A 24,792-nucleotide genomic window follows, 5' to 3' on the forward strand; every position below is an offset into this window, starting at 1 on the left:
TTTCCGCCGGGGTAGCCACTTGCCAGACGGGCCGCGCACCTCAGCTTGAATTCTGGACGCACCGTGACTGGGTCTTTAGCCAAGTGTGTTCCAGACACCACACGGGGTGTCCTTATTCTAATGAAATTCAAACGTAGCCAGGCATCCTCTTTTTATTGGATTTCCTGTTGTTTTGGGTGAAATCTAGCCCATCCTCTCTGGCCTTCTCGCCAAGCCCTTGACCCAGGGGAGGGCTTCTCCAAGGGTGGCTCCTGGCTCCAAACACCTAATCTTGGACGCGCCCACAACTGGGTGGGGGAAGGGAGGTTGCCAGCGCCCTGCGTTTGACTTCCTGCTGGGGGTTTGAGGGCCTCTGGCCGAGGGAGTGACGCTGATGGAGCCATCACTTGTCCCCCTCCCGTCTGCCCCCAACACCTCGCCCCTCCCCCAGCACAGCCCGCCCCACTGCGCTCTCAGGGCACGGGGCGGGGATGCCAGAAGTGCGGATACAAAGGGCTCTCCCCTGGGGTGTCGGCGGCCCCTCCCGCGGGGCTCCGTGCCGCCCGCCCGGGCCCGCTCCCGAGCCCGCAGTGGCTGTGAACCAGAGAATCTTCTCCGGGCGGGCGGGATCCGCCGGCGGCGAGGCGGGCGGGGCCTGGCGGCCGAGGGCCACGTGTGCCGGGAGGGAAGCAGGAAGTGACCGCGGGAGCGCAGCCGGCCGGCGAGCGGGAGCCGGGGCCGATGCGAGTGCAGTGGGGGCTGGCCAGGGCACCCCAGTGAGTCGGCTTTTCTCTCCTTCCGCGCCTGTGGTTGGGCTGGGGGCCCGGGGTCCGGGGCCACCGGGGCTCGGAGAGGCAGCTCCCTGGCACCCACCGTGTGAGCAGGGTTTGCAGCAGCGGCCGAGGCTTTGGCAGGTGGCAGAGGAGGGGGGGTGCCCCTCTCCAGGGTGAGCCCGAGGGCGGTCACGTGCCTTCGGGTCACAGCTCTGGGCCGGGGACCCTCCTCCTTCATCCCCTCCCTGTGGGTGTGGGGGCTCCCGGGCTCCCTGGGAGCAGAGGTCGGTGCAGCTGGGGCTGCTCCGGGGCCCCTCCCACTCTTGAACCTGGCGGGGCCTCTGGTTACCCTGGGGCCGGTCTGGCCTGTCTGAGGTCCTGCGGCTCTAAGCCTTTCCCAGGGCCCAGCACCGCACTGTGGTGAATGGGGTATGCTGGGGAAACTCTCCCTGGGGTCTGTCCGGACCTGTGTCTGGATCTGGCTCCCGGCCCCCCACCCCCCAGCCTGCAGTCAGGGCTGGGCAGCCCCCAGCTCTGGAAGCTGACTCTTTGGTAGTGGAGCAACAGGTTTAAAAGGGGGAGGGAAAAAACAACCCGCACGGAGGAATCCCATGTCCCGTGGGGATGGCTGTGCCGCGTGTGGGGCGGCGTTGGTAGCCACGGTGTGCAGGGATAACTCAGCCGCTCACCCACGAGGAGGTCGGGCCCAGCTGGGAGCTGCTTAGGAGGGGCAGTGCCTGCTGGTCCTTGCCTGGGCACTGCTGGTCTCCTGTTAGAGAGAAGAAAGGTGTGTTCTCTGGGGACTCCTCTGAGAACTCCTGGGGCTCTGCCTGCCAGTGCCCCCCAGGGCAGGAGACCTCACTCGCTGACCTCGTGCCAGCCTCAGCCCGGTGCTTTCCACACTTCAGCCTAGGAATCACCTGTGGTCCTGCGGCGGACCTGTGGGCTTCAAGGGGAACTAACTCTGCCACGCTCTGAGTAGTGAGGAAGTTGTGTTTTTTAAGATTTTAAAAATTTATTTGAAGCCGGCGCCGCGGCTCAATAGGCTAATCCTCCACCTAGCGGCGCCGGCACACCGGGTTCTAGTCCCGGCCGGTGCGCAGGATTCAGTCCCGGTTGCCCCTCTTCCAGGCCAGCTCTCTGCTGTGGCCAGGGAGTGCAGTGGAGGATGGCCCAAGTGCTTGGGCCCTGCACCCCATGGGAGACCAGGAGAAGCACCTGGCTCCTGCCATCGGATCAGCACGGTGCGCCAGCCGCAGCGCGCCAGCCGTGGCGGCCACTGGAAGGTGAACCAACAGCAAAAAGGAAGACCTTTCTCTCTGTCTCTCTCTCTCACTGTCCACTCTGCCTGTCAAAAAAAAAAAAAATTTTATTTGAAAGGCAGAATTGCAGAGAGAGGATAGGGGAGAGAGAAAGGAAGAGAGAGATCTGGTCTTCCGTCTGCTGGCTCACTGCCCAGTGGCCAGAGTTGGGCCAGGCTGAAGCCAGGAGCCTGGAACTCCATCTGGGTCTCCCACGTGGGTGGCTGGGACCCAAGTACCTGGGCTGTCCACTGCTTTCCCAGTCGGGTTAGCAGGGAGCTGGATCAGAAGTGGAGCTGCCGGGACTCGAATCCAGGCTTCTGTGGGATGCTGGTGTCACAGGTGGCACCTGCTACACCGCAGTGCTATGCTCACATCTCAGGTTTTCCAACACAGGATAAGCCGGGGCTCACCTGGGCGTCTTGGGGCTCATCTTCACCTGTCTGGACCGACAGCCTTCGCTGGGTTTGAACTTGACCGTGTTGCCAAGCCCCTTGGCATAAAGGCCCGTCCGCCCTCCGCAATGGTTTGCTTTCAGGGACATCAGGGGCGGCATCTTCAGCTGTTGACCTGCAGGCCCAGGGCTGCTGGCTCCTCAGCTCTGGGGCCTGGCAGGGCCGAGCCCAGTGGGGTTGTGTCCAGCCCTGCGGGCGCTGGAAGGCCACAGGGGAACTGAATGAGGCCTTTGAGACCAGGTCCCGAGCCCGAGTGTTTGCGTACCAGAACACAGAGCTCTTCAGCCACCGGCTCTCTCTGCCTGGTAACTTTCCACAGGGAGAGACCCGACTCCCTGGCGCTTCAGAGCTAGAATTTTCAACACGTTGAAGTCTGCAGGAGGTTCCTCTGTGTTTGGGGGGGGGGTGGCTGAGATGAGGGATGGGCGCTTCCCTTTCTTGTCCTGGTGGGTGGGCCGCGGTCTCGCTTCCCTGTGCTGAGCTGGCCAGGAGAAATGCCATTCACGGACTTGTTTCCTTGTCCTTGCTGATGGCCCTGCCCAGGTAAGCTGGCCCTTTTCAGTCCAGCAAATATTTTTTCAGGTGTTACAGAGCCCTCTTTTGTAGGGTTGTCAAATGTGAAAAAGTACTGGCCCTGTCTCAGGCAGCCAAGGCTTTGACCACACACGGAGAGCCCCAAAGGTGTGCACCAGGGTGGGAGTGGGGGAGATCGGGAAAGCCTGCGTTGGCAGCAGGTGGGCCACAGGGGATGCTCTGGGCTCTGGCAGCTGGAGGTGTGGAAGCAGAGTGTTCCAGGAGAGACCGGCTGGGGCCGGTGGAAGGTGCCATAAAGAATTCAGTGGCCCTGGCGATCAGGACCCAGGTAGGGCAGGCATAAGGGAGAGACGGGAGCTTGGAAAGTCGGTGAGACTATCGAAGGGCAGTTGGTGGGGTTGGCCCTTTGGCCAGCTGTGGGAGCTGCCACCGGGAGCTAGTGCAGGTGTGATGGGTGTTAGAGGGAAGGGCTTTGGAGAAGACGGGACAGAGGACAGGCAGGGGCAGGTAGGAGAGGCAGGATGTGCAGGGAAGACTGGCTCAGACCCCGGGGGTGCCGCCTTCCTCCAGGCTGGCTCAGCACTGCCTTCTTTGGAACTGCTTTTCCATTGTGCAGCCTCCCCTGCCGTCTCTCTCTAGGGGTCCTTTCAGAGTTAGATGGTCTCTAATGCCCCAGGGACTGCTTGTGCCAGGCAGTGGAGGCACGCTGGGGTGTCCAGGCCGGACGGCGCAAGCCGCCAAGCCAGATGGAGGTGAACTCAGGCAGGGGGGGCGTCCGATACGCCAGGGCACGCGCGTGGTGCTGAAAGGGCCCCGCGGCAGCTGACCCTCTCGCTCCTCTGCACACAGCTGTATCCGGCATGCTCCACGGCCACGGCGCTGTGTCCCAGGCCTTGCTGGGCACCTTCTTTACCTGGGGGATGACGGCGGCAGGGGCGGCCCTCGTGTTCGTGTTCTCCAGTGGACAGGTGAGTTGCCTTGCTTCGGTTCTGGAAGATCGTGGGGACTCTTGCCAAGCTCTGAACCCACCCCGCGCCATGGGGCAGGTGTGCAGACCCTTTAGTGCCCCTGGCTAAAGGCCAGGCTAAAGGCCTGGCGGTGGGGTTGTCTGCCGGCTTCTTGTTTGCCGCCCTCTCCCTGCCTGGCTGGGAGGACGGGGGTCTGGTGTCCCCTCGTGCGTCTGACAACCCGACTTGGAGGGAATAAGAATGCCGAGCCCGTTGTTCAGCTCCCTGAGCCCCGCTGCCTGATTTCTGCCCTCTGCCTGCTTTCTTGCACAGTGGGTACTCCTGCTTCTCTGTGCATGGCTGACAGAGAACATGGGTTTCAGATGTACCTGACCTCTCCTGTGGCCTTGAGTTCGCCCCTTTGCCTTTTACCCCATCTCCTGGACCTTTCATCTCCCTACCCTTGGAATGAATGCAGCAAGACCCACCTCCCTGTCCCCCTGCAGACCCCCACACCTGCCAACCCCAACCCTCATGTATCCTCTACAGACCCACTTAGCTGTACCACCCCCTCACTCACTGCATACCCCACATACTAGCCCACCCTCCCTGCACCCCTGTGTCCCTGCACCACATTTCTGTACCCCGCTTAGACCCACCACACTCCGTACCCTGGCGTAACCCACACCCCACATCTGTACACTGGGGACTTCCCTCTTCTCCAGCCCCGAGCTCCCTCAGTCCGCAGGCCCAGAGCCACCCATGGGATGAGGACACAGTCCCTGTGCTGTTTACCACCATAATCATAGAAACTGTAGGAGCGGCACAGGGATAAGTGAAGACCTGTTTCGACATGCCCTGAGACGGATCTGGACACACAGACACGTCTAGAAGACGGCAGGCAGGCCCTCTCGTGTCGGAGACGGCACCGCAGGCGTAGATCTCAGTGTTTAGACCCCTACCTCCCGCAGCGCACTGTCCCCGTCCCCTCCCATCCCTGGGGAGTCTCAGAGCCGACTCGTCCGCTCAGGGACTTTGGAACGCAGAGCACAGAACCTGGAATCACAGGTTCCCCGGATCTGGGCGTGCAGCCTGGAGAAGTCCAGTTCGCGGAGACAGAGTGGGGTGGTTGCCAGCCCGGCAGGAGAGCAGTGAGAAAGGAGGTGGTGGTGAATGGGTGTAGAGTTTCACTTGTGCAGACTGGCCGACTTCACCGCAGCGCTCCGCCGGCTGGCACGGTGTGCGGGAATGCCCTTCTGCCCAAAGGCTGAAGAACGGCCCGTTCCGTACACCCCGCGTGGGGTTTGCCTGTTCAGCTGTCCATGGCCACCAGCAATGCTGCTTTTGAAATGCAAGGTGCGCAGAGACAAGTGCCTGTTTGATGAACATGAGGCTTATTTATTTCTCACAAAAAACTGTGGAGTTAGTGCCCAGAGCAAGCGACAGAACCTTGTAGCCACTTCCTGCCGTCTCCTCAGCTCCCTTCTAGAACCTGCCCTGACCCTCAGCCTCCTCCCGACTTCCGTCTGTCTGTGTTTGTCCTTTCTTTGGATGGAGTAAGCATGTAGGATGTGCTGGTCTCTGCCTGGCTGATTTCACCCTGTTCATTTTCCCGGTTATTCCATGCCCCTGCCTGCTTGTGAGATGTGTGTGTGCATTTGCCACGTGGTATTCTGTTATATGACCATTTCTTTTTATTAAATATTTTTACTTATTTGAAAGAGTGAGAATGAGAGAGAGAGAAGGAGAAGGAGGGCAGAGAGAGAGAGAGAGAGAGAGAGAGAGAGAGAATGAATGAATGAATGAATGAATGTTTCCCATTTCCTAGTTCACTTCCCAAATGCCCAAAACAGGGCTGGGCCACACTGAAGCCAGGAGTCTGGGGCTCCACCCTGGTCTCCCACTTGGCAGCAGGGATACCTGAACCATCGTCTGCCGCCTTCCCAGCATGCATTAGCAGGTAGCTGGACTGGACGCGGAGGAGTCAGGACTTGAACTGGTGCTCTGATATTGCTTGTAGGCCTCCCAAGTAGTGGCTTAACCTGCTGCACCGAAACGCAGGCCCCTGTGTGGCTGTCTTTTTTTAATTTTTTTAAGATTTATTTATTTACTTGACAGAGTTACAAAGAGAGGAGAGGCAGAGAGAGAGGTCCTCCATCTGATGGTTCACTCCCCAATTGGCTGCAACAGCTGGAGCTGTGCCAGTCCGAAGCCAGGAGCCAGGAACCAGCTCCAGGTCTCCCACGTGGGTGCAAGGTCCCAAGGACTTGGGCCATCTTCTACTGCTTTCCCAGGCCATAGCAGAGAGCTGGATGGGAAGTGGAGCAGCCGGGTCTCGAACCAGCGCCCATATGTGATGCTGGCACTTCAGGCCAGGGCACCGAAACGCAGGCCCCTGTGTGGCCGTCTTGACCGCAGTTAAGGTGTCCACTCTAACAGCTCACTTAGACTGCACCTGCAGGCCCCTTGAGTGTGTGCTTTTGCTTTGCAATAAGTCTTAGTCCTCTGCTGTCCTCGTGACCGGGGTGGGGATGCCCATTCTACCGTTGGTGGGAATTTGGGTCGTTCTGAGTTTTGGGCTCTCACAAATCATTCTGCTGCGCACACTTCTGTGTGTGCGTTTGGTGAGCCCAAGCCTGCGTGTCCATTGTTGCTCAAAAGTGGCGTGGGCTGTGGTCACCCTCACTGGTGCCATCATATGTTTTCCAGAGCGGTTGCGCCAGTTTGCATCCCCACCCGTGTGAGGGTCTTGGTTGTTCCAGAAGCTCCGTGGCAGTGCCTGGTCATTTCCACCAAGAGGTGGAGAAGACCAGCTACTTCCTGAAGGTCTATATCTGTGATTTTCAGGAAGCTAGAGCCGGGTCAGAGACAACACACGGGTCAGTCAAGCCCAGCACGTGGGAAGAATGGAAGTTTAAAAAAAATCTGACCCTCCCCTCCTTCCCCTAACCCCCCTTCCCCCGGCTCTGACCCCATTGTAAAAACTCAGGAGTTGACAAGCTCGGTGGGCCAGGCCTGTGGTCTCCTCTGGTCGCAGGACGCCTCATCTGTGGTCATTAGGAACTGAAGCGTCTCGTTTTCATTTTCAGAGGCGGATCCTAGATGGAAGCCTTGGCTTTGCTGCAGGGGTAAGTAGCACACGGCACGAGAAATGTCTAACGGAGACACGTCTTTTCTGGCGTTTCTCTGCCAAGGGCCCTCCCTGGCCTCTGCCCACGTGACCCGCTGCGTCGCCGTGTGCTCTTCAGAGGAGGACAGCCCCCTGAGGTCCCAGCCGTCTCGTTTCCCCGCGTGCTGAACGCTCCTGCTTACGTGAGGGCAGGAGGCATCCGGGCAGCACTGCGGGACTCGTGAAATGAGATCTGAGAGGCTGAGCAGGGCTGCCCGTGCAGAGTTAGCACTCACTGAATATTCTCTCGTCTTCCCCCGTAAAAGACTTTTTATTATAGACATGTTTTTTTTAAGACTTATTTATAGCCGGCGCTGTGGCTCACTAGGCTAATCCTCCGCCTTGCGGTGCCAGCACACCGGGTTCTAGTCCCGGTTGGGGCGCCGGATTCTGTCCCGGTTGCCCCTCTTCCAGGCCAGCTCTCTGCTGTGGCCAGGGAGTGCAGTGGAGGATGGCCCAGGTCCTTGGGCCCTGCACCCCATGGGAGACCAGGAGAAGCACCTGGCTCCTGCCATTGGATCAGCGCGGTGCACCAGCTGCAGCGGCCATTGGAGGGTGAACCAACGGCAAAGGAAGACCTTTCTCTCTGTCCCTCTCTCTCACTGTCTACTCTGCCTGTCCAAAAAAAAAAAAAAAAAAAAAAGATTTATTTATTTATTTGAAAGTCAGAGTTACACAGAGAGAGGAGAGGCAGAGAGAGAGAGCGAGAGCGAGAGAGAGAGGTCTTCCATCCAATGGTTCACTCCCTAGTAGGCCTCCACAGCTGGAGCTGAGCCAATCCTTAGCCAGGAGCTAGGAGCTTCTTTCGGGTCTCCCATGTGGGTGCAGGGGCCCAAGGACTTGGGCCATCTGCTGCTGCTTTCCCAGGCCATAGCAGAGAGTTGGATCGGAAGTACAGCAGCCGGGACTCGAACCGGCACCCATACGGGATGTTGGCACTGCAGGCCAGGGTGTTAACCCGCTGGGCCACAGCACCGGCCCCTATAGACACGTTTAAACAAGTGGAGAGAATCCTCTAGTGCATCCCAGGTTCCCCTCATTCAGCTGCAATCATTAAATATTTATTTATTTGAAAGAGAGAGAGAGGGAGGGAGAGAGAGAGGGAGAGAGGAAGTGTCCTGCATGCACTCATTGGCTCTCTGCTTCCATAACAGCTGGAGTAGGGCCAGGCTGGAGCCTGGAGACTGGAACTAGATCCGGGTCTCTCACATGTGTGGCAGGAAGCCAGGTACTGAGCCGTCATCGGCAGCCTCCCCGGGCGCACAGTGGAAGGGGGACTTGGCCGCAGCCACTCTGACATGGGATAAGGGTGTCCCCAGAGGCCTGTCAACCGTCACACCAGACTCCTGCCCAGCCGGCTGCCTTCATTCTTGGCACTTCCCTACGTTCATTGTGTTTGTCGCCTTCCAGTCTTCTCAGGGGGCTATCATAGTGTGTAAAAGCAGATCCTGGACATCGTGTTTTGTCTTCTGTAAGTTTAATACACATCCTAAATGCTGTGACTTTAAAAAAAAAAAAAAACATAATCACCACGTTAGTGTCATGCCTAACAAGATTAACACAATTGCTTCTTATGATCCAACGCCCAATATGCGTTTGAATTTCCGCCCCATTTTCAGAGGGGTCCTCTAGGGTGGCTTTGCCAGAATCCAGATACAAACAGGATTTTCACGCTGAGTCTGTTTGCTGGTTGTTTACCTTTATTGCATTCTTCAGCAGTCCTGTTGGCTTTTCACACCAGTCATTGGTCGGAGGACCACGGTCACTTGTGTCTAGAATGTTCCGCAGGCTGCATTGGCTGATTGCTTCCTGCTGGTGCTGTATAACTCGTTCCACGGTCCTGCGCAGCTCCTGGAAGCTGGGAGTTGGAGCAGGAGTGTTGGTTCGTTCAGATTTCACTTCTCAGGCATGGCTGTGTCGTAGTGTGAATTCCAGTGCGTCAGTTCTGGCAGAAGGCACATGCCACGTGCCCCCCCCCCCCCCATTTAAAATGTTTATTTATTTGAGAGGCAGAGAAATAGAGACCTGCTGGGTCACTTCGCGGTGAACCTGTAACGGCTGGGGCTGAGTGGGGCCAAAGCCGAGGCCAGCAGCTCAGTCCAGGTCTCCCGTGTGGGTGACGGGAGCCCCCCAGGGTCGGCATTCGCAGGCAGCAGGAGTCAGGAGGGAGGGGGGTGTGGAAGGCAGGCGGCGCCGTGTCACATGGGTCTCCTGCCTGGAGGCCCGACGCCCGCCCCTGTGGTTTTGCGTTTTAGTTGCTCAGGGTTTGGTTGTTTTCCTGCTTTTGTGGTCTGGTGAGCTGGAAGGGCTGGTGTGGGAGAAGGGCCTCCCCGCAGCCAACCAGGTGGGCAGCTGTGTCGTGGGGGCCTTTGTTCCTCCAGGAGAAGGTGGGCAGCGCGCAGTCTGCTGCACTGAGGGCGAGGGCGTTAACAAGCCAGTGCCTGTGTTCTCTCTCCTAAAGCAGCTCTGCGGAAGAATGTTCTGGAAGTTGCTTCTCCCTTCCCGTCTCCCCTTGCACAGGTGCCCTCTCCCACCTTGCACAAGGAAGGCACTCTCTCGCCTGTTCCTTGTCTCTGGGTGGCGACCTTTCCAGACAGAGGAGAGGGGCCCTTGGAACGTTAGTGCCCCTGTGCAGGAGGTGGAGGATCCTAAGCACCAATCGGCCAGGGCAACGCCTTGAGCATTTCAGGGGCGGCCCGGACTCTGAAGGTGGCGCTAGCCCGATTGTTAGCAGCACGCCTGGACGGCTTCAGAGTCACTTTCCGTGAACGACCACTCCGGGATTCGGGCCCTGCTTGTGACGGAATACTTCAAAGAATAGAATTGTAGTATTGGTTTTTTTTTTTTTTTTTTTGACAGAGTTAGACAGTGAAGAGACAGAGAAAGGTCTTCCTTCCCTTGGTTCACCCCCCAAATGGCTGCCACAGCCAGCGCTGCGCTGATCCGATGGCAGGAGCCAGGTGCTTCTCCTGGTTTCCCATGGGGTGCAGGGCCCAAGGACTTGGGCCATCCTCCACTGCACTCCCTGGCCACAGCAGAGAGCTGGCCTGGAAGAGGAGCAACCGGGACTAGAACCCAGCACCCATATGGGATGCTGGTGCCGCAGGCGGTGGATTAAGTGGATTAACCAAGTGAGTCACGGCTGGCCTCCCAGAATTACAGTATTGTAACACAGTATCTTCCCTCCCCACCTCATCCATGAAAATATAATTTCTCTTTGTATGTGGTAATAAAAAGAAAAATAGGATTAAAGTTAGTGCTTAGCCATGTCTTGTTCTAGCAGTGACTACTGAATTATCCACTGGTAGATGAATGACTTGAAAAAACACAAAAAAAAGCCCTTGTTGAGTGGGACAAATTTTTTTTTTAGGAATAGTTTACTTCCTAATGTCTAATAATTGTATACCTTGAGTTTGTGTTGCTGTGAATCTCTGCTCTGCGAGTAACAGTCGTAGTGGGAAATCAATCCAGGAAATTAGTGTTTAAGCATTTACAGCCCCAAGCTCACAGGAAGTCTTTAAAAATTAGATTGAAATGTATATGGATACTTACGCGGTGGAGAAGTATGATGATGAAATCAATAATGAGATTGTCTAGCATGAACTGTAAGTTGCTTTAGGATAAAATTCCATGGAGAGAGATCATTGAAATATAAGCCAATGAGGAAAAAAATAGAAATGATATAATTGTTAGCTCTCAAAGGATTTCCTCGCGATGCATTTATTTTCTTGTAGGCAGAATTTAACACAGAAACAGCAGAGTGTGTAGAAGACGTGCTGCTTAGTTTATGTGTCCTATTTTTGAGGTGGATAATGACAGGAATACAATGCCCGTGATATTTAAATTCTGGATATATTGAAGACTGATGAGAGCGTCGTTTAAACCAGTCGGTATTTGGATGCTGGAAATCACAGCTTTTGCAAGTGTTCAGACTTCAGGTGAACGCGTTTTACATGTCGGCTTACACGCGAGTGCAGGGGACTTAGTTTTTCAAAGTCCGAAGGGCTCCCTTCTGCGCTGTGTTGCGTCTGCTGCTGACCTGGGAGGCCTCTGGTCCAAAGCTGCTGCAGGGGTGGGCGCTGTGGCACAGTGGGTTAAGCCACCGCTTGGGATGCCTGAAGCCCCCAGAGTGTCTGGGGCTGAGTCCTCTCTGCTTCGGATCCAGCTTCCTCCTCCGCACCCGGGAGGCAGCGGCGAAGGCCCAGGTACTTGAGTCCCTGCCACCCACGTGGAAAGCCCCAATGGAGTTCCTGGTTCCTGGCTTCAGCCTGGCCCGGCCCCACTACTGGGGCATTGGGGAGTGAAGCAGCAGATGGAAGATCTCTGTGTTTTTCTGTTGCTGTGCCTTTCAAACAGATAAAAATGCATCAATGAACATTGAAAACACCATTGCAAGATTTATGTAGCAAAAGAAAATAAACCAGTGAAACAGGGAGGGAAGCCAGCAAAGCAGTGTGGAACTATCTTCAGGATGTGTGAGAAGGAATTTCAGAAGATTACAACATGGAGACTGAAGATACAGTTTCCTCAACAACAAAGACGAAACCACGAGGTCAGTTTGCTAGTGTGTTTCCTTAACGGTGAAGGTGTAAAATAGATCCAGTTACGATCTTTGAAGCCATTGGCAGCGGAAGGGTGTCTGAAAGTTACGTGTGTGTCGACCAGAACACCAGCCGTTTGCTGCTCAGCATGGTCTTGAATGGGGGCTGCTGGTTCAGAGGAGTCCTGGCAGGTCCCAGGAAACACGGAGCACAGTAGAACAGGACGTGGCCGGTGGTCGGAGCTCGGATCCAGGGACCTCAGCGACACTGATGGCCAGGGGTGGGTGCTCGTACATGCTCCCAGGTGAGGGAGGGGCAGCGCACAGGCGGCACGAGCTCTTACAACTGCTATGAACTTTCTTTTTAAAGATTTATTTATTTACTTGAAAGAGTTACACAGAGAGGGAAAGAGGCACAGAGAGAGAGAGAGAGAGGTCTTCCATCTGCTGGCTCACTCCCCAGATGGCCACAATGGCTGGAGCTGCGCCTATCCGAAGCCAGGAGCCAGGAGCTTCCTCTGGGTCTTCCCATGTGAGTGCAGGGGCCCAAGGACTCGGGCCATCTTCTACTGCTTTCCCAGGCCATAGCAGAGAGCTGCATTGGAAGTGGAGCAGCCGGGACTTGAACCGGTGCCCATATGGGATGCCGGCACCGCAGGTGGCAGCTTTACCCGCTGTGCCACAGCACCGGCCCACAACTGCTGTGGGCTTTCAGAGTCATGGGTGAATCTTCGGAGCAGCGGCACTTGCTTGTTCTTTTCATGGGGTGGCTGACACATGGCAGACCTGTCGGCTCACACGGTGGTTCTAACCCAGGGCTGGTTTTGCCTCCTAGGAGCCAGCTGGCATGTTTGGCTGTCCCAGCCTGGTGGGTAGAGGCTGGGGAGCCACTAAGCATCCTCTGATGCTCGGGGCAGGATGTGGCGCGGCCACGAAGGATTCTCTAGCCCCACGTGTTGGCAGGGCTGAGGCGGAGAAACCCTGGCCTGGGCCTGGATCACCTCTGGCTGCAGCGTGGAGTTGTAAACATTCAGATGGCAACTTTTTTATTTTTTCTTTTAAAGTGACAGTCTGCTCGCCTCTGCCCCTCAATCTTCAGAGGTCGCCCCCACCAGTGCCGAGTGTGCGTCCTCGGTGCACAGCCACAGTATCAGCACAGGGCGGTGTGCCGCGGTGCCAGGCACCCGAAGGGCTTTGCCTCCTCACCCCAGCTCTGAGAAGCTTGGAATACATGTGGTGGAAAAGGCAGAGCGCGGTGGGGGCTACACAGCACCCACCGCACGTGTCGCGTGGTTTTGCATGCCACTGTTTGTGCGCACATGTATGTGTGTGCAGAATGCTACCATCCCCCAAAACAAGGCTTTCTGTGCGATTCCTGGGACAAAGGATAAGAGCATTTTAAAAATGCCAAGCAATCTACTTCATAGGTTTTTTTTCCCCCCTCATTAGCAGGGCCTTGGATGTGTGAATCCTATCTTCTTAAATGACTCTTCTTGGCATTTGCCTAATTTTCTCTTAACTCCTTAAAATCACTCTCCAAGTTCCTTGTCATCATTTTCTTAACACTTGTTTCTGGCCATGATTTTTTTTTGCCCGAGGTATGAACTTAATAGGGAGAACTGTTACCATTAAAAGAAAAATAATTCCTTATTAGAATACTAGCGTAATATAGCTTAAAAACTGAAAAAGACCTTGGGTAATTATAAAGCCCAGCATTTAATGAGTCCTAAGTAGGTACACGACCTCCATCGTCTAATTGAACTTTCACAGCTGTTCTCGGAGGTGTGCAAGCCCCCCCCCCGCCCCCGCAGGCCCAGTGAGTGTGAGTTGCTCACTGTCGCACAGCAGGCCGAGCCCGGATTTGAACCTGCAGTCAGACTGCAGCACTCCCAGTCCTGGGCTGCCTAGCTGCCGTCCGGTCTAGCTGCCTCTGCTTAGAGACAGAGATAAGTCCCAGGAGAGTGAGTTACTGAACAGTGGCAGAGCTCGGAGCAAACCCAGCAGAGGCCGGGGCTTCCAGGACTGAGCTGAGTGGCCGTGGGCAGGCTCCTCTCTGGACCCCGGGTCACTCTGCTGAGAGAGAGGACGTGGGCCTGGCCAGGGCGCCGACAGCTTCTTGGCCCTCCAGTGCCTAAAGGGGTAAGGTGTGGCAAAGGCTTGTACCAACGCTGCGAGGTGGGTCGGTTAGGTTTTGGTTCTACTCAGGGGCTACGATTTCACGCTGAGCTTCTCATGTTGACCGAAGATCTTTTCTCATGAGTGTGGCTGAGCGTGGGGCCTCGCCGTCTTCATCATCATCGTCTGCCCCGGATGTGGCGTGTGTCTCTGGTGATGGCTTGAACCAGCGAGGGATCTCCACACCAGTGCGTGTTCCGCCCCAAGGAGGAAGCAGTTATGTGGAGTCGCCGTGGCCCGGGGAGAAACTTCACTTCTAGGCGATTTAATACCCATTATCCCACAGGGAGCTGGTCTCTGGCGGAAGGCTGTTTCCTTAAGGAGACTGGCGGGCCGGCTTTGGGGCTGCAGGTGGTGAGCCACGTGTTCCCCACGCGACCGGCTCTCTGTTGGGAGTTAACGATGCTTTCTAGGCATGGCCCTGCGTCTGGAGGGGTCATGGGGAGCAGCTGTTTCCCATTTTCTTGGAGAACTGGGTGGGAGAAGGGGGCTTCCGCTGCAGCTTGATGGCACGGGGAGGTTTATCCCCCCCCCCCCCCCCAGTAAAGAGCAGAGGTGGAGGGCCCAGGAGAGGGAGGGGCTGCAGGAGTGGCTCTCCCGCGATCCCACTCTAAACCGTGGGCTGTGCGGGTCCTGGAGTGGGGGAAGTAACTGCTGCTTCCTTTTTCCCTATCATGCGAGAGGGACCGAGCCTAGTGGAGACTTTTCACGGAGCTGGAAGGTGCGGGCTCTTGGACCACAGTGAGATGGGCGGGACCACAGTGCCACAGGATGCCGTGGAAGGAAGGAGGATGCTTTTGGGCCCTGCTGAGACCCTCTCCAAGGTCACTGCCATCGTCTGCTTCTCTGAGCTGAGACTTTCCCCCTCCGGAGGCGGGGGAACACTGAGAGCCCTTGGGGATGGCGGCCTCCCTGGCATGAGGGACAGGGCCAGAGAATGCTGGGTGCGATGACCAGGGATGTGGCGCTGGTTGTCTGTCTCAGGGCTAAGGTGCCTGTAGGGAGGCACCCAGCGAGGAGACCGAGAGGTGTGTGAGTGTGGCTTGTGGGACTGCGCTGCCCGCCGGGGGTCCCCCGCTGAGTGTGCAGCAGTGCGTGCAGGGGGTGTGCGGGGAGGGGTCCTTCTCCCACTGTTACAGCCTCGTTCAGGGCCTCCCAGGACGCCTGCCACTTCTGTCTTGCTGGTTTCTGCAGAGTGATGCTGGGAGACCAGACTTGGCCTGGGGGGCCGGGACCCTTCGGGTTTGCACGATGAGGCTTTGAGCACTGTATTTTTAAAAAGATTTCCAACAGAAAAATGTGGTGTCTCAGCTGAGGCGACTGTTTTCAGACCCAGCTCAGCCCTGAACACTCTCGGGGGAGACCAGCCAGACTTCCGGCTCAGCGCCCCCGGCCCCCCCCCCGGCACTGGTGGTTTTCGTGGGCTCGAGGGCGCCGTGGTGACAGCTCTGTCTCCTGCCTCTGGCCTCATCGTGTGTGGCTGTGCCCTCCCCACCCAGAACTTCTGGCTCCTGATGGGCACGGGCAGGAGAGCTGAGTCTTGGTGCAGGGAGAGGGGGTGGCGAGGTGAGGAGGGAGGGAGGAGAAAGCGAGGCAGAGCGTGCAGGGAGGTGACAGATTGTTATTAGTATTATTATTACCGTATTTTTCCCCTTTTGATTTCATGCTTAAGACTTCCAGTATCGTTGTGCACAGTGTGTGTGTGTGGGGGAAATGGTACCTCTCGCCTTCTCTGTGGTTCTGCGGAGTCACAGCTGCTGTCTTGGCGGAAGAGCCCACGCGCGCGTGCTCGCCCCGCTGAGCCAGAGCCGCCGGTCACCTCCCTTCCCCGGCCTCTCCCTGTCCTCTCCCTGTCCTCTCCCCTGCTTCTCCAGTGTCACACTCAGGCTGCTGGAGCGAGCGGGCCAGGCTTCTGCCTGCACTGTCAGGGCCTGCTTGCCCCCTTCCGCCTTCCCCTGGGGGCCTGGGCCTGCCACACGGCTGTTGCCCAACTTCACAACGGTTCGGCTTTACAGGGATGCAGAAGTGGCAGGTGTGCCGCGGGAACCACATTTCCTCCCTTCTCCAGCCAGGGGGTGCGGCGTGGCGCCCTCGCGCTCTGCCGGGCTGGGGGTGCGGCGTGGCGTCCTCGCGCCCTGCCGGGGCGGGGGTGCGGCGTGGCGCCCTCGCGCTCTGCTGGCTGGGGGTGCGGCGTGGCGTCCTCGCGCCCTGCTGGCTGGGGGTGCGGCGTGGCGTCCTCGCGCCCTGCTGGCTGGGGGTGCGGCGTGGCGTCCTCGCGCCCTGCCGGGCCGGGGGTGCGGCGTGGTGTCCTGGCGCCCTCGCGCCCTGCTGGCTGGGGGTGCGGCGTGGCGCCCTCGCGCTCTGCTGGCTGGGGGTGCGGCGTGGCGCCCTCGCACCCTGCTGGGCCGGGGGGTGCGGCGTGGCACCCTCGCGCCCTGATGGGCTGGGGGTGCGGCGTGGCGCCCTCGCGCCCTGATGGGCTGGGGGTGCGGCGTGGCGCCCTCGCGCCCTGATGGGCCGGGGCAGCAGCTGCAGCTCCCCGTCAGCCCCACCGTCACCCAGGGAACAACCCCCACCCTGTGCTGGGCTGTGTCGCTGGGGGTTCTTGGGCACCGGCATTCAGTCAATTACATGAGATATTTGTTGCTTTATTATAAAACCGTCTCTGTGTTGGATGCTTTTGCCCAACCCGAGGCTAGCGTGAGTGTTCTGAGCGTGTTTAAGGTAGGTGAGGGGAAGTGTAGTCAGTGCATTTTCGACTTAGGCTAGTTCGTTCAACTTAGCAGACTTTACCTCATTGTAAGTGGAGGAGCGGCTGTGTAGGTAGGATCAGCGCGTTCTCCTTGGGGACATGTGTTCTTTCTGTGGGGCATTCTTCCCTCTGTCTTTGAGGAGTGTCACTCCCCCTCTTTGTGGAGGAACGACACAGGACCCTGCACTGTTCTTTTGTCTGCTCAGCCCTCCCCGGGTTTGCTGCTGGTTCTTCCCGGGTTGGCTACCGACCCTTCCACCTCCGTGGAAGGGCGGTTCCCCCTGGCCACTTTCCCCACTTCCGTGGGGGAGCGGCACACCGCCGGCCGGCTCTCTCGGGGGCTGCTCAGGTGTTCCTCAGGTGTTCCTGGTGCATGTTGTCTCTCTCCTCCTTTATAGTCCTCTTCCACCAATCCCAACTCTGCTACCCACACGCCGAGTACGCTGCTCTCCTCCAATCAGGAGCAGGATCAGCTCCTGCAGGTCATCACTCAAGTTGGCGAGAGGCAGCTGCGTAGAAGTTTACTCCTCCCCAGCGCCATATTGTGGGAGAGCAGATGCATAGAATAAGTCTTAATTCCAGTAACTTAGTCTAGTCTGAGTTGCTCCCCACAGAGGAGTGGGTGTGGACAGAAGTTAAAAGAGGCCCTAAAGAGTCAGCTTCAATAGTCAGATGTGGGATGGGGTGGGTGTTTGGCATAGCAGTTAAACTGCCTCTTGGGGTGCCCACATCCCACACTGGAGGGCCTGAGTTCAAGTCCCAGCTCTGCTCCCAAGTCCAGCTTCCTGGAAGGCAGCAGATGGTGACTCCGGTTGTTGGACCATCACCACCCACGCGGGAGACCCAGGTCTGACTCCTGGCTTCAGCTTGGCCCAGCCCTGGCTGTTGCAGGCATTTGGGGAGTGACCCAGCGCATAGGAGATCTCTCTGTCTCTCTGCCTTTCAAATGAATAAAATAAATGAAAAAAAAAAATTAAAAAGCTGGATCCAGAGTGGAGCAGCCGAGACCCACACCGTGCCAGCCCCTGCGTATGGCAGGATGCGTTCTGTGGGTGGTGGGAGTGTGAGCAGCCCGAGCCAGAGCCATCGGACCCCAGCTGTTGGCCGAGAGCCAGGGCTGGGGGGCTCAGGGTGCTCCTTGGCTGGGCTGTTGGGTGTTTCCAAGTGGGTGACTTCCTGGGGGCTGCCCGATGTGACGGAGCCGCTGAAGGGGAGCCTGGTGTTTGCTCAGGAAGTCAGAGCTGCTGCCCCTCCTCTGCTGGGCATTTGAAGAATCTTCGGGGGGTGGGGGGGCTTAGCGGTGAAGCGCTGTGAAGTTTTTGGACCCTTTTGCTCCGTTCTCTGTGTTACACAGGCACAGGGTCTCGGGACAGATGGCCCAGAGCTGAAGTGTGCAGTTTGCGATTGTGAAAGGAAGCGAGGTTTCCCCGCTCAGCCGTTAGCATCCGTGCTCCAGCAGAGTGAGCTAACCTGGCCTGATGGCCTTGCCGTCCTGTTCCCAGAAGCCCTCAGGCTTGGGGAAGTTCCCTTCATTGGGATGCAGTGGTTCTGTATCCTGGTTGCGTGTTGTAATTACCTGGAGCAATTAAAAACATAAACACAGGGGCCAGTGCTGTGGCACAGTGGGTTAACGCCCTGGCCTGAAGCGCCGGCATCCCATATGGGTGCCGGTTCTAGTCCCTGCTGCTCCTCTTCCAACCCAGCTCTCTGCTATGGCCTGGGAAAGCAGTAGAAGATGGCCCAAGTCCTTGGGCCCTGCACCCGCGTGGGAGACCCGGAGGAGGCTCCTGGCTCCTGGCTTTGGATTGGCGCGGCTCCAGCTGTTGTGGCCAATTGGGGAATGAACCACTGGATGGAAGACCTCTCTCTCTCTCTGCCTCTCCTCTCTCTGAGTAACTCTGACTTTCAAATAAATAAATCTTTTAAAAAAAAAAAAATAAATAAACACAAAAGCCAGTGCCCTGGTGGGGACATGCTGGACTGGCTACGTCAGAATCTGGTGATACAGGTAGGGAGGCCGAGGTGGAACATGGCACCCGTAGTTAGAGCTCCTTGGCTGGTTGCCAAGACTCCTTTTAAAGACTTCCTGGGGCCATGATGCTAAGAATCCAGCTTGGGGCGAGAGGGGCACCAGAGGTGAACTAAGAGCCTTGGAACTTGGACTAGGGGAAGCCCAGTAGAGGGCGCTGCCTCAGGGCTCCAGCTGCAGACTGCGTGACAGTGCACCACATACTTAGCCTTGGCTCCCGGGACTGGTGGATCTTGCCCCAACCTGTGGGAGGGGGCATATGCTGATCGTTTTCCAGCTGGTCAGGTGATACCGGACAGGCGCTTCCTTTGGATCCTTGGCCGTTTTGAAAAGAAAGATGGGAGGCAGGCTCTTTCCTGCTTGGAAATCTTGAGGTTGCGTTGAGACTCCCCCTTGGTGCGCAGACCTCGTTGGATCCCACGCCCTGTCTGAAAAATCTCAGCGTGGCCGGAACTTGGAGGAGTCATCGCCAGCGTCCCTCTGCCGTCAGACAGGGCCCATGCTCCACTGAATCCAGACAGACGGTGGGGGTGGAGATTGTCCCCCGAGATTTGTGAAGCAAGACTTTGCACTCTTTTTTGGTAACCTAATTGAGTGTTTAGCTAGCTCGTTAAGAAACTTTTCTGATCTAAATGTCTTGCTGGAATTTAAATAATGGAAGAGCTGACCTAATATATATATATATATATATATATATATATTTTTTTTTTTTTTGACGTGTCTCAGTACCAGTCACAGTCAAAAGCGTTTATGGAGTGTTGGTTTTTCTCACACGTACTCGGAGTTCCAGGGGTCAGAGTTAGTGTACGTTTAGTTGTGTCCTTTAGCCTTTGCACGCCAGCACCACATTTATGCCTGTTATTCATACCAGTGCTCTGTAGAGCGGCTGCTGGATCACGCATTACTGCTTTTTAGCATTGGTTGCACACACCGGGGAGAAGAGCCAGCAATCAAAGCGTCGTCCAGGGCCTGTGTAATTTTAGAAACGGTGAACGTGCATTCTGTCTTCAGAATAACCAACCCATCATTGTCCTCCTCCTCGGAGAACGGTGACTCGGAATGTGGGAGCAGGGAGAGAGTTCTCTTAAGGCCCATCCCCCAGCCCTGCAGCGAGCACCTACTGTGTGCAGGTGCACCTACTGTGTGAGGGAGGAACCGTGAAGAAGCAAGAGGTAGTCCTCCCTGCAGGGGATTCAGGGTCACGGTCACCTGTCGTCAGGAAACCGTCAGCATGTGGTGGTACAGACGGGAGTGAACAAAGGATGCTGGGCGCGCAGGGCCAGACCTGGCTATAGTCGGGGAGTTAGGGAGGACCCGTAGAAGGAGCTGGAAGGGGATGGAGTCGGGGCGATGCCGGAGATGGAGCTCGCAGGGGATGGAGTCGGGGCGATGCCGGAGATGGAGCTCGGAGGGGGTGCATAGGTTGAGTCTGACAGTCGGGAACTGAGAGGGAGGGAAGGAGATGAGTTGTGGAGGGAGGATGGGAAATCGAAGGAGTGGTGACGGGTTTGGCAGGGAGGCAGGTTGGGCTTCCGCCATGGACCGCCTGGGTTTGTGGAGGGGAGTTTGTGTTTGTGCCTTGCTCCCTCTATGGCAGAGTCCCCGGAGAGTTTGGGAAGGGGACAGGAAACGGTTCCATTGGTTGTGGAAAGCCCGGCTGTAGGGAGTGTGCTGAGATGCGGGTTGAAGGGTCTGTGTTCCCTCCCGTGAAAGGCTGTGACGCGGCCTTGACTTGGGGCAAAGGAGGTCGGAAGTGAGAGAGGACAGGAAGAGGCCTACGGGAGCACCCGGGGGGCCTGGCAGGTCCTGGGCTGGGAAGGCCGCCAAGGAGGTTCCAGCCTGGGACAGGGACTGTGGGGCTGGGGCCGCCCCTCCTGTGGCTGCTGGCCAGTTTCCTGTTCCCATCCTAGCTTAGGGACTGGGGGGTACTCCACCGGAAATGGGCCGGGGGCAGGTCAGGCTCCCATCAAGCCTTTCCCAGTCATGTTGGTTTGTACTTTGGAATCTGTGTGGCGGGGTTGTCTCCATGGCAACCAGACACCTGTAGCCGCTTGTCCTGATGGGGACGTGAGGTTCCCTGCTGCCCTGCTTCTGGTCATTCCACATCCATTAGGCTTAGGTTTGACTGACAGTAATTGAGACTCAAAAATGCTGGCTTAAATGAGAAAGACCCCTTCCCTATAGAAGTTCAGAGACCATGACTGAGGAAGTAGGTCCATAGAGTTACCAGGAACCCAGATCTTTTTTGCTTCTTGCTTTGCCCTGAAAAGTAATTGGGCTCAAGGTGGCTGCCTGAGCTCAGGTCATCACATCCTGCCTTCCAGGCAGTGCAATGGCAAGGGGGAGGGAGAGTCCCCATAGGTCCTGGCAAGCCCCCCGTGCGGTTTATTGTCTAGAACTTGTTCCTGGCCGGCGCCGCGGCTCACTAGGCTAATCCTCTGCCTAGCGGCGCCGGCACACCGGGTTCTAGTCCTGGTCGGGGCGCCAGATTCTGTCCCGGTTGCCCCTCTTCCAGGCCAGCTCTCTGCTGTGGCCTGGGAGTGCAGTGGAGGATGGCCCAAGTGCTTGGGCCCTGCACCCCATGGGAGACCAGGAAAAGCACCTGGCTCCTGGCTCCTGCCATCGGATCAGCGCGGTGCGCCGGTCGCATCGCGCTGGCCGCGGCGGCCATTGGAGGGTGAACCAACGGCAAAGGAAGACCTTTCTCTCTGTCTCTCTCTCTCACTGTCCACTCTGCCTGTCAAAAAGAAAAAAAAATAGAACTTGTTCCTATGCTCAGATCTAGCTGCAAACAAGGCCAGGACGCAAGGTCTGTTAGCTGGGTAACGAACGACGTGTCCAGGTCAGCCTTGCGATCCTGTTACTGAAAGGGAGGCAGAGAGTGAGAACCGGGGCAGGCAGTCAGCGCCTTGGCCACACCGCCTAGCGCAGAGGAGACCTGGGGCCCCGATGCCGCTGTGCTACCTCCTCCGCGTGTTTTTCATATGCTGCTTTCCGAATGAGTTGTGTTCTTTCTTTCTTTTCCAAACGAAGGAGTAACACATGAACTTGGCAGGAAATTCAAGTAGGCCGAAGGCTGTCTGAGGAAAGTGAGTTCCTTCAGCTTCCTTGTGCCAGCCAGGGCCGCCTGGGTCGTGATGATAGAAAACCTAACTCAGCCTGGCACGAGGGAGAGAGGAGCTGTGTTGGCCCGTGCAGTGCAAACACACCGGAGCAGAACTGGCCCCAGACGCTGCCGGTGCTGCCGAAGCATCGCTGGTGCCTGCGGTTCCTGCCCCCTCCCAGGCCAGCCTCTCCCTGCGCGCGCTTTCAGGTCGGCTGGTCCTGTCCTCCTGGGCTGGAGTCCAGAGGAGGGGAAGTCTCCGTCCCACAGCTGAGGTGTGGTCTCAGAGCTGAGCGTCACGGGCAGGGACTCACTGGCCTGACTCGGGTTACCCACCGCTCCCTGCAGCCGGTCCCTGCTCCCTGCGAGATTGTGTGTGCAGTGGCCAGTCCTGGGCCTCGTGTCCTGCCCTGCCCTCTCTCCACATCAGAGTAAAAACAAAGACCAATCTGGACAAACAACAGGGAGGAGGGTGGTTTCTCCAAATCGAGTCGAGTGTTGTTGCCAAAATAGTGAGTGCTGAACAGCCAACACGCTACACACACTGGACATGCTACGCACACTGAACACACTACGCACACCAAAACGCTACACGTACTGAACCCGCTACAACACACCGAACATGCTACACACACTGAACATGCTACACACACTGAGCACACTCCGCACACCGAACACACTACACACAGAGAACAAGCTACGTACACCGAACACGCTACGCACACTGAACATGCTACACACACTGAGCACACTCCGCACACCAAACACGCTACACACAGCGAACAAGCTAGGTACACCGAACACGCTACACACACTGAACATGCTACGTACACTGAACACGCTACACACACTGAACATGCTACGTACACTGAACATGCTACACACACTGAACATGCTACACACATGGAACACGCTACACACGGAACACACACAACACACCGGACACGCTACACACTGAGCACTTCAGCGAGCAGCAGGCATCCCCACGCTCCCTGGACTCTGGTGAGAAGCTCCCTGTAAACTGAGTGGCGTGCGTCTAGAACAACTTCTTATTTCTCACGGTCTGGTGGCCTGGGCGCAGCCGGGAGGCTGTCCTGCCGGCTGTGGTCTTGCCCGGGGCCCTTGTGCGGATGTGGTCATCAGGCAGGGGCCAGGCGAGGGCCTCACTCACAGGGCGGCGCCTGGTGCTGCCTGTCCACAGGGCTGCTCCAGGCTCTGCTGTGGCCGGGCTTCCTCACCTGATATTGGCAACACCTCCAGGTGGGAGGGTGGAGACACGACGCTGGAACTGCAGACCCATGTCTGCCACTGGCCGAGGCGCGCTGCCAGGCCCCCTCGGATGCAGAGGGGTGGGGGTGGGGGTCCACTCTGGTTCTCGGTGGGTGGGAGGAGCCTGCAGAACACCTTGGCCCTGCTCACCATCAGCCACTCCCCCTTGTGGAGCACACGTCCGCCCAGGGTCTGTCCTTCCAGAATCAGTGTTCCCCGTGTGTGCCGAGTGCTCCTCCCCGTGTGTGCCCAGTGCTCCCCGCGTGTGTCCAGTGCTCATTCCCGTGTGTGCCGAGTGCTCCTCCCCGTGTGTGCGCAGTGCTCCCCGTGTGTGCCCAGTGCTCATTCCCGTGTGTGCCGAGTGCTCCTCCTGTGTGCGCAGTGCTCCCCGTGTGTGCCCAGTGCTCATTCCCGTGTGTGCCGAGTGCTCCTCGTGTGTGCGCAGTGCTCCTCGTGTGTGCTGAGTGCTCCTCGTGTGTGCTCAGTGCTCCCTATGTGTGTCCAGTGCTCTTCCTCGTGTGTGCTCAGTGCTCCCCGTGTGTGCCAAGTGGTCCCCGCGTGTGTTCAGTGCTCCTCGTGTGTGCCCAGTGCTCCTCGTGTGCTCAGTGCTCCTCCTCATGTGTGCCCAGTGTTCCTCGTGTGCTCAGTGCTCCCCGTGTGTGCCCAGTGCTCCTCGTGTGCTCAGTGCTCCCCGTGTGTGCCCAGTGCTCCTCGTGTGCTCAGTGCTCCCCATGTGTGCCCAGTGCTCCTCGTGTGCTTAGTGCTCCCCGTGTGTACCCAGTGCTCCCTGTTTGTGCTTAGTGCTCCCTGCATGTGTCAAGTGCTCCCTGCGTGTGCCGAGTGCTGCTTGTGTGTGCACAGTGCTTTCCGTGTGTGCCCAGTGCTCCTCCCCATGTGTGCTCAGTGCTCCTCCTCATGTGTGCTCAGTGCTCCCCGTGTATGCTGAGTGCTCCCCGTGTGTGCCCAGTGCTCCCCCCGTGTGTGCCTAGTGCTCCTCCTCGTGTGTGCCCAGTGCTCCTCCTCGTGTGTGCCAAGTGCTCCCCGTGTGTGCTTAGTGCTCCTCGTGTGTGCCCAGTGCTCCTCCTCATGTATGCTCAGTGCTCCCCGTGTGTGCCGAGTGCTCCTCCCCGTGTGTGCTCAGTGCCCTCCTGGCCCTCGACCCCGTGCTGGTCCTTCCCCGGTCTTGCCTTCTCCCTGCCGCCCGCGGCTTCCCTCCAGGCAACGTCTCCCACCCCTGGGCAGAGTCGGCTTTGGGAGCTTCCCTCCAGTTGCCGACTCGAGCAGCCAGGGAGGAAACCCGAAGCCCAGGCCCAGCCCAGCCCAGCCCAGGTGTCCAGATCTGTGCGAGTTCAGGGTTCGGGCTAGGCCCTCCGGCCAGAAGGCAGGAATCAGCCGTTGAGGTGGCGTCAGTGGCTGACGGCAGTTACCTCCCCAGGGTCTCTGCTTGGGGGAAGGATGCCGGCCTCCCGAGAACAGGTGTGTCCAGGGTCTGGGGTTGGAAGCGGCAGGGGAGAGACTCCAGGTTAATTTTTAATAATATTCTGGGCTTCAGCCATCGTTGGTTTTGTTAACCTGCACCAGTATTTCTTAGTTTGTTTTTTTTTTTTTTTTTTTTTTTAAATTTAGGATAAAAACTTCCCTTTCAGAATAAAAAGTCCATTTGCTTCCCTCCTGCGGGAGTCTGTGTCTTGCCTTATGAATGGACCCCAAGGCTGTGGAGAGACCTGTGCCACGGGCAGGTGGGATGACGGGGGACCCACGCCAGG

General features: G+C 57.5%; 1 protein-coding gene across 16 annotated transcripts in view; it reads left to right on the forward strand.

The window, feature by feature from the left end:
* SLC39A11 (solute carrier family 39 member 11) overlaps nucleotides 1-24,792 on the forward strand; it is a 443,645-nt gene that overhangs the window by 78,884 nt on the left and 339,969 nt on the right. For 10 of the 16 annotated variants that reach the window (XM_089317645.1, XM_002719501.6, XM_089317646.1 and 7 more), the window contains exons 1-3: nucleotides 613-755; nucleotides 3,892-4,010; nucleotides 7,079-7,117. In XM_089317645.1, coding sequence (XP_089173771.1) covers nucleotides 3,903-4,010; nucleotides 7,079-7,117 — 147 coding nt within the window. In that variant the 5' untranslated portion in view covers nucleotides 613-755; nucleotides 3,892-3,902. Of the gene's footprint in view, nucleotides 1-612; nucleotides 756-3,891; nucleotides 4,011-7,078; nucleotides 7,118-24,792 lie in introns of those variants that run through there. The other 6 variants (XM_089317655.1, XM_051825151.3, XM_089317658.1 and 3 more) reach the window with 3 other exon arrangements.

Source organism: Oryctolagus cuniculus, chromosome 17 (assembly GCF_051225735.1).
Source record: "Oryctolagus cuniculus isolate XC-2025 breed Fujian yellow rabbit chromosome 17, ASM5122573v1, whole genome shotgun sequence".
NCBI classification, from domain to species: domain Eukaryota; kingdom Metazoa; phylum Chordata; class Mammalia; order Lagomorpha; family Leporidae; genus Oryctolagus; species Oryctolagus cuniculus.